The following is a 9,255-nucleotide window of genomic DNA, read 5'->3' on the forward strand; positions in this document are numbered from 1 at the left end:
TCAGTAATATTGAGGGTAGGTGGGGTAGTGGGTCAGCTGATTGGAGGAGGCGGAGGAGGAGGAGGCGGTGGAGGGGTGGGGGGGCAGCATGACTCCTGGCAGGCTGCTGTACTGATAGAAGGAGTCCAGGGGCAGAGAGGAGGAGGCGTACTGCTGCAGACTGTGAGGATGAACGTAGGAAGTAGCTGATGGAGCTTCCTGTCCCGCCCCCGCCGCCGCCATTGCTGCTGCTGCTGCTGCTGCTGGGTGGTGGGGGTGGTGGTGGTGGTGGGGGTGGGGGTGGTATCTGGGGTAGGGTCCCGGCCTGTAGGCCTGCAGCTCGGGGTAATGCATGAACTGAGAGGCTACGTTAGCTTGGCAAGCGTGAGCGAGCGCGTCCTGCACCGTCCGCTTCAGCTTCATCCGCCTGTTCTGGAACCAGTTTCTGATCTGGAGAGGAAGAGGAAGAGGAAGAGAGGAGGGTCTGTTAGAAAAGGGTTCACCATACATGTTATTTCCTTATTTACTTCCTCCATCCCCCTTTCTTCCTTCCTTCTGTCCTTCTTTCCTTCCCTCGTTCCTTCCTTCCTTTCCTTCCTCTTTCCCTCCTTGTCTCTTTCTTTTCTAACCCATACCTTCCTCCCTTCCTTCTTTCCTTCTTTCATCTGTCCTTCTTTCCTTCCTTCCTCCCTCCCTCCCTCCTACGTTCCTTCCTTCCTTCCTTCTTTCCTCCATCCCCCTTTCTTCCTTCCTTCTGTCCTTCTTTCCTTCCCTTCCTCTTTCCCTCCTTGTCTCTTTCTTTCCTAACCCATACCTTCCTCCCTTCCTTCTTTCCTCTGTCCTTCTTTCCTTCCTTCCTCCTACGTTCCTTCCTTCCTTCCTTCTTTCCTCCATCCCCCTTTCTTCCTTCCTTCTTTGTTTCTTTCCCTCCTTCCTTCCTTCCTTCCTTTCCTTCCTCTCTCTCTCCTTGTCTCTTTCTTTCCTAACCCCTACCTTCCTCCCTTCCTTCTTCCCTCCATCCTTCCTCCCTTCTTTCTTCCTTTCCTTTCTCCCTCCCTCCCTCCTTCCTTCTTTCCTTTGCTCCCTCCCTTCCTTTCCTTCCTTCTTTCCTTTCCTCCCTCCCTCCTTTCCTTTCCTTCCTTCTTTCCTATCCTCCCTTCCTTCCTCCCCCCTTTCCTTCTTCCTTCCTTCCTTATTTACTCATTCATTTACTCTTATTTTAACTCATTCCACTGTACAGTCAATTTTCTTTGTCATATACGACAGGAAACTAAATACTTTTTTACTTTAGGAGACAAAAATGATGTTTAAATGCATTTCCTCTAACTGTGGGAAGTTATAATAAAGATTATATAAAGTTTATAGAGTAAGAAAGCATTGATTATAGCACTAATTATAATATATATGAGTCATTTAGCAGCAGGAAGAGCTATTTTACTTTATACCTTAGATGCTTTTACTGATAAAATTTCTTTATTCTACTTTAACTGCAGGACTTTTACTTTGTAGTATTACTAGATCTTCTTGTGTATACTCCACATGCAGCTTGACCTTTGACCTCTTTAAGGACAGTCACACTAAGCTTCATGTTCTCACCTGTTTGTCGGACAGGTTGAGCTTCTTGCAGAGTTCAGCTTTGTCTTGTGTTCCCAGGTAAGCGTTCCTCTTAAAGGCTCGCTCCAGACTGCTGATCTGCTCCGCTGTGAAGGCTGTGCGAGGTCGCCGCCCTGCTGGAGAGGAGGAGGAACAGGAGGAGGAGGAAGAGGAAGAGGAGGAGGAAGAGGAGGCGCAGTCTGCAGGCTCAGAGGGGGAAAGAGAGCGACTCCCTTCACTCTCGTATCCGGAGGTTTCTTCTTCTGTCCCGCTGCTGAATCCTGCTTCTGTTACTGGAGAGAAGAAGAAGAGAGGAAATGTACTTTTAATATAAGAGTAATATCACACTTTAAAAATACTCTATTACAAGTAAGAGCCATGAAATTATATGTAGTAGAATAAAATAGTTATAATTACTGCTGCCATCAATGATTTTATAGTTTATAAAATGTCCGAAAATGGTCAAAAAAAAGTTTATTATAACTTCCCCTAGTTAAAGGAGATGCATTAACAATCTTTATTGTGTCTAAAAGTAAAAAGAATATTTAGTTTAGCTTCATATATGGTAAAGAAAGCCAGTTAAATTTCACATTTAAGAAGCTGGAACTAGTTCATTTTTGACATTTTTACTTAGAAAATGACTAAAACTATGAATTTATTATCAGAAAATAGTGCAAAAAGTTTGTTATAACTTCCCACAATCAAAGGAAATGCATTAAAACATCCTTTTAGTGCCATAAAGTCAGAATATATTTAGTTTATATAGTATATATGACAGAAAATAGCTACATTTCAGATTTAAGAAGCTGGAAATGCTGATTTTATATCTATGTCTATAAACTGTCAGAAAATGGTGAAAAAAGTTTGTTATAACTTCTCACAGTTAAAGGACATGCATTAAAACATCCTTTATGTGTCCAAAACTCTAAATATATTAAGTTTACCATCATATGTAACAGAAAATCAGCAAAATTTCACATTTAAGAAGCTGGAACTGCTGATTTTTTGGCACTTTTTTGTTCTAAAATGACCCAAATATTTTCCTAGTTGACTTATTTGAGCTCTAATTCATGATTCATGAGTAAGCAGCATTTTATTATAATATCAGGTTGAAGAATGAGCTCTTTATAACTCATTTACACACTTTTGATTAACTTCATTTAAAAGCTTTATTGTACTTTATAAGCTGCTGATGATGCTCGTTATGTGTAAAATAAACATTTCTAAAGTTAAAAAGTAGCAATCAGAGGAAAATTATCTATTTAAGAAGCTGAAACTGCTGATTTTTTGGCTTTCTTGATTCAAAAATGACCAAAATATTATCAGATTATTTTACTGGTTGACTTATTTGAGCTCTAAATCATGTGTAAGCAGCATTTTATTGCTCTTTTTAATTAATTTACACACTTATGAGCAGCTTCATTTAAAAGTATTACAGTTTATAAGCTGCTGATGCTCATTTCTAAAGTATAAAAGTAGCAATCAGAGGTTTAAAAAGCTCATTAAAGGTGAATACGTAGAGTTAAAGTTCTTACCTGAGTTAGTGGAGGAGGTTTGGTGCTGTGGAGAGTTCAGACTGGATCCTGAGAGTCTCTGCTGCTCCTCCGCTCCGCTCTCTGCTCTCTGCCTGCAGTAAAAACCCGGCAGACTCTCTGCAGTGGTCCCACAGGCTGCGAGGGTCTCGGTCCCCGCCGGCTGGCTGCTCTGAGCCATCCACTCGATAGAGAAATGTCCTCTCATGATCGACGAGTGCTGAAAGTTTCCTACTGAGAAAAAATCCAAAAGAGTTGAAGTCCAGGAGTCCTTGAGATGCTGGTTAGTGTTTGCCCCCCCTCTGCTGTGTGTGTGTCTGTATTTATAGGGGGGCATCCCTCCTCATTTTCAAACCGCCTCAGCCTGAGATCAAAGCACACATCCTCCCCTCCCCTCCCCTCCTCCCCTCCTCCCCTCCTCCTCCTCTCTCCCACCTTCCCCTCCTTTTAGTTTTCACAACTGGAGTAATTAAGACGTCTCATTCAGTCTCAATGAGGCTGTTACACACTGGCTCCAGTCAGTCTGGGAAGAGGAGACCCCCCCCACCCCACACCCACCCTACCCATACCCCTCCACCCCCCCACTCCCCCCCCTCCTCCTCCTCACCTTCCTGCCTCCACAAACAGATAATAGACACACCTCAGACTCTCATCCATAGTGTGAGTGTCTGTCTGCTGCTCTCTGACCCAAAAACATCCACATGTGTCTCCAGTCCAGAATCTCTCTAAAGCTTTTAATCATCTAGTGAGGCAATATGAGCAGAGATGAAGAGATATTAATGGAGAAGTTGATTAGTTTGGAGTTATTTTTTTAATAATGAGGCCAAAATAAAACATTTAAAGATGATATTTCAGGTTTTAGAAACAATTATGACATTTTTTTAACCATTTTCAGGTGTTTTATAGACAAACTGACTAATAAATTGATTAAAAATGAAAATAATTATCATTTAAAGCCCAAATATAGAGAATAAGTTGTTTTTTTTTAAGGAAAAGTGAGGACTTGCTGCTTTTATTATTATATATATGTTTTTTAAAGTAAATAAGACAGTTAGTTTGGAGTTATTTTTTAATAATGAGGCCAAAATAAAACATTTAAGGATGATATTTCAGGTTTTAGAAACATTTTTTAAACCATTTCCAGGTGTTTTATAGATAAACTCACTAATACATTGATCAAAAATGAAAATAATTATCATTTACAGCACAAATATAAAGAGAAAAAGTCATAATTTTTAAAGCAAGGGTTAGGATTTGATGCTTTTATTATTATTTTAGTTAAAAACTATTCAATAAGACAGTTGTTGGCATTTCTCTGGAGGTTAATAAATGTAAAATATAAAATATAATGAACATTTTTAAACATTTTCTGCAGAATAAATCAGTTTCCTTTCTTCTTTTTAATCATCTAGTGAGTTCATATGAGAAGAGATGAGGAGATATTAATGGAGAAGTTGATTAAAGCTGCAGCAATAAGTTGATTAGTTTGGAGTTATTTTTTAATAATGAGGAAAAAATAGTGTTGGTGAGGCCATAATAAAACATTTAAGGATGATATTTCAGGTTTTAGAAACAATTATGACATTTTTTCAACCATTTTCAGGTGTTTTATAGACAAACTGACTAATAAATTGATTAAAAATGAAAATAATCATCATTTAAAGCCCAAATATAGAGAGATTAAGTTGACATTTTTAAAGCAAAAGTGAGGATTTGCTGCTTTAATTATTATTTTAGTTAAAAACTATTAAATAAGACAGTTGTTGGCATTCCTCTGGAGGTTAAAAAATGTAAAATATAAAATGAAATGAGCATTTTTCACCGTTTCCTGCAGAATAAATGAGTTTCCTTCCAGCATTAAACTCAAACTGCATGTTCAACTATTAAAGAAGCTTATTTTTTATTTCTCCAAAGTCAATCAATGAGTCATTAATAAATAAATTAATCACTGAGTGATTAATAAAACATATAAAACAGAGTCTATACTGGGAAAGAGCTTCTCATTGAGGCTTTTTAAGAGTTTATTTTACATCAGATAAACTTACAACTTGGACTTGAGTAAAAAAATGGTGAATTAACCCTTTAAAATAATAGCAAAATATTACAAATGTACTAAATAAAGTCTAAATTTAAGGATTAGAGGATTTATATTGTAATTCTATGAGAGAGAATCAATAATTTAAACATATAAAATACTGTCTGTACTCATTAAATGACATATTTCCTTTATTTCTGCATATTTAATGAACATTTTTAAACATTTTTCTTCAAATTAATCAATAAGAAAAATAATCATGACAGTTTAAACTCTTTTCTTTTCCATTAATCAAAGTTTTTTGGCTCTTTAAATGTTTGCTAACGACTTTAAACCCAGCTGAGGACCTTTAATAAGCAGCATAATGAGCAGTGAGTGGTTTCATATAGAAGCAGGAAGATAATCCCGACGATGATCCCCAGATTAAACAGCTGATGTGATAACAGCTGATCAGGTTTAAAAAAAAAAAGAAAAGAAAGAAAAAGAAGTTGTTGATTGATCAGCTCTCAGTTTGGATTACAGTTTGGTTTCATTGTTGTGAGAAAGAGATGATCCCATGGTGATATTTAAGATCAATTATCACAGAAACATCTATTTAAATGTCAAAAGATGAACAGGAAGTAGAAATGTATGGAAGTTAAATGAGGAAAAATTAGGAAATTAAGACTTTAAACTCATTAAATTCAATATTTTTTGGGTCTATTCTGATTATCTGATCATCCAAATAAATTAACTTTAATATAAATACTCTGTCACAAGTCAGTAAAGAAGTAATACTGTAATATTATTATTACATTTTAATATAAGGCACAATTTAAATCTATATACTGTATTTAATAAGATGACATTGTGACTGTTTTAGTACCAAATAAACTCAGTCAGTGTTACATTTTTCATATATTTCATTACAGAGTTATATCATAAATGCTTTGGTATAATTTAGCAGGCTGTTGTGTCTAATTTTACTCATTTTATATAATGTTTTTTTATCATATTAATAATAATAAATGTTATTTTTAGAGCATTTTTCCTAAATCCAAGCAGTAAAGTGCTTCATAAGGCAGCAAAAATACACAAAAACATTAAATAATTATGTTTTAAAAGATAATAAATGAAAACAGGTTATTTATTCACATTATTTATTTATTATGTTATACTGAGAGCTCATTTTAGCTTTTAAAAACCTTCATTTGTAAAGTTAAGCTGTCAGGTGAATGTATAGGGAAGTAAAAAAAGACAATATTTCCCTTTAAAATGTGGTGGAGTAAAAGTATAAAGTGGGATCATGTTTAAATAATCAAGTAAAATACCTTACCATTGAATTTATTGAGTAAATGAGCTTTTTTTCTACCACTATATATAAATATGAGTCATTTAGCAGCAGTGACTTTGCCTTAAATTCACTTTTACGCACCAGAAAAAGTGACAAACCCTCAGAAAGCTTGACGTGAGCAGCTCCCAGAATAAAGATGTGAATGTATATTTTATTGAGGAGGATTGACACCAACCTCCTCAAAGATATTAACAGCTTTTTTTATGAGCTGCTGTCTCATGTTGGGCGTGTTTGGTATCAAAGCGCAGCGCGTCTTTGAAGTGTCTCAGTATCCGTAATGAGCTATTAGCGCCACGGCTCTGCTCTCCGGCGCGCGCACAGACAGACAGCCAGCCAGCCAGCCGTCTGCGCGTCCCCGTGTCCATTCTAAAAAACCCAAGCACCCCTCTCTCTCTCTCTCTCTCTCTCTCTCTCTCTCTATCATTATCTTATCAATGGGGGCTGTTTCGTGATTGACCCCCCGATTAATCCTTTAAACTCACACAGAGACGCGCACCCATTGGCGCTCCAAACCAAACACCAAACAGCGCCGTCGTCTTTCCCTCCTCACAGACTGTCTCTCTCTCTCTCTCTCTCTCTCTCCACTCACGAGCCACTTCACAGCTGGGATCAGCACCCATCCAGAGCTCGTTATCAGCTACTTTTATAACTTGATCCTCGATGTGTTTGTCGTATTGAAAGCGGGTTTTTTTAAAAGGTGATTTAAAAGGCGCCGCAGAGAAGATGAGTCTCCATTACGCACGACGTCACTTTGGTTCAACTCTGATTTCCACACAGTCCATCAATGAATGATTGATCATTAAACTGAGAGATGACACATATCAATCAATAAATGTTCCCAAAATGTTACTAGTTACTCTATTTTAAATGTAATAAGTAATGTAAGTACTGTGTTGTCATGGATACTGACATGATTTATAAGGGAGATCATTTCTTATAAAGCAACATTTATCTCTCATTGTAAAATGTATTCATTAGTTCATGTAGATGTTAGAATATAAAATAAAGATATTTGATGAATAAAGTGGGTTTAATTGGTGCTGTGACTCCATTTAAGCTCACATCATGATTTATTTACTAAATATAATAAAAAATATTGATTTCAAAGAATTAAAAACAGTAATATATGTATTCAGTAACATGTTAAATATTAAAACATGAGGTAAAAACCCTCTTGAGGGGCAGAGAGAGAGAGAGGGAGAGAGAGAGGAGGGAGAGAGAGAGAGAGGGAGAGAGAGAGAGAGGGGGAGAGAGAGAGAGAAAGAGAGGGAGAGAGAGAGGGGCAGAGAGGGGCAGAGAAGGAGAGAGAGAGAGAGAGGAAGAGAGGGAGAGAGAGAGAGAGAGAGAGGAGAGAGAGAGAGAGAGAGAGAGAGAGAGAGAGAGAGAGAGAGGGAGAGAGAGGGAGCTAAAGAGACAGAGAGAGGGAGAGAAGGAGAGAGAGAGAGAGAGAGAGAGAGAGTGAGAGAGAGAGAGAGGGAGAGAGAGGGGGCAGAGAGGGAGAGAGAGGGAGAGAGAGGGAGAGAGAGAGGGGCAGAGAGAGGGAGAGAGAGGGAGAGAGAGGGAGAGAGAGGGAGAGAGAGAGGGGCAGAGAGGGAGAGAGAGGGAGAGAGAGGGAGAGAGGGAGAGAGAGGGGCAGAGGGAGAGAGAGAGGCAGAGAGGGAGAGAGGGAGAGCGAGAGAGAGAGAGAGGTAGAGAGAGGGAGAGAGAGGCAGAGAGGGAGAGAGGGAGAGAGGCAGAGAGAAGCTCTTCTTCTTCTTCTACTAATAATAATAATACTTCTTCTACTACTATGAATACTACTACTACTTCTAATAATAATAACCATTTAAATAAAGTTTTAAATAAAGTTTTAAATAAAGGTTGAGGTATGAGTGTTTCAGTAGCTGTGAGGGTTGGGGTTATCTTCACCTCAGCTGGCTCCGTTTGTTTAGACTTTATATAAGAAACACATATGAGGACAAGCTCAGGCAGCCAGGCAGATCTCTGATAGTGTGTGTGTGTGTGTGTGTGTGTGTGTGTGTGTGTGTGTGTGTGTGTGTGTGTGTCGCCCCCCCCCCCCCCCCCAGTCCCAGCCTGCTTGCTGTCTGTCTGTGGGGTAACAGTCTCCTGCTGAGCCGTCCTTTGATTGGATCCATTCAGACTCTTTCATCTCTAATGGGCCTGTTTGCTACTCTGTTATGGACACAAACACACACCTCCACCCCCCCCCACCCTAACCCCCACCCCTCCTCCCCTCCACCCACCCCCCCCAAGGAGGAGACACATGCCCCGACAGACCACAACAGGAGTCTGGTCGGATATCTGCACACCAGCTAAGAAGAAACACACAAACTGAGGCGAGAAATGGTCGATATTTAAATCTGTCTGATGACTTTCTGATCCCCCTACTTCCTTTTAAAGTCATAAATATAAAGTTTAACATGTTTAACTCTTACATATTGTTCATTTTTACATGTGAGAGATGTAAAAATACCTTAAATACTTCTTAATTTGTCTTAATGTGACCCAGAATAAATGTTTTTTAGTGTCAGCTAAGAAGAGACACACAAACTGAGACGAGAAATGGTCGATATTTAAATCTGTCTCATGACTTTCTGATCCTCTACTTCCTTTTAAAGTCATAAATAATAAAGTTTAACATGTTTAACTCTTACATATTGTTCATTTCTACATGTGAGAGCTGTAAAAACACCTTAAATACTTCTTAATGTGTCCTAATGTGACCCAGAATAACTGAATATTAAAGTCTCTCAGCTCTCTGAAAGCTTCATTAAAAGATGAAT

At 38.4% G+C, this 9,255-nt stretch overlaps 1 protein-coding gene across 1 annotated transcript; it reads right to left on the reverse strand.

Annotated features, from left to right (window-relative positions):
• ved (ventrally expressed dharma/bozozok antagonist) lies at nt 1-3,312 on the reverse strand. Its single transcript, XM_053339540.1, has 3 exons — nt 3,108-3,312; nt 1,576-1,865; nt 1-429 (listed from the first exon to the last, which is right to left on the reverse strand). Exons 1-3 carry the CDS (start codon nt 3,310-3,312, stop codon nt 1-3), a joined length of 924 nt encoding a protein of 307 aa, XP_053195515.1.
• Nucleotides 3,313-9,255: the final 5,943 nt, after the last annotated feature.

This window comes from Scomber japonicus, chromosome 19, assembly GCF_027409825.1.
Source record: "Scomber japonicus isolate fScoJap1 chromosome 19, fScoJap1.pri, whole genome shotgun sequence".
NCBI classification, from domain to species: domain Eukaryota; kingdom Metazoa; phylum Chordata; class Actinopteri; order Scombriformes; family Scombridae; genus Scomber; species Scomber japonicus.

What these genes read in the sequence shown, in the direction of transcription:
- ved (XM_053339540.1), bottom strand. Translation starts at nt 3,312, where the DNA reads ATGAGAGGACATTTCTCTATCGAGTGGATGGCTCAGAGCAGCCAGCCG. An exon ending in AACCTCCTCCACTAACTCAG is followed by an intron (nt 1,866 to 3,107) that starts GTAAGAACTTTA and finishes TCTTCTCTCCAG; the next exon opens with TAACAGAAGCAGGATTCAGC. An exon ending in TCAACCTGTCCGACAAACAG is followed by an intron (nt 430 to 1,575) that starts GTGAGAACATGA and finishes CTTCCTCTCCAG; the next exon opens with ATCAGAAACTGGTTCCAGAA.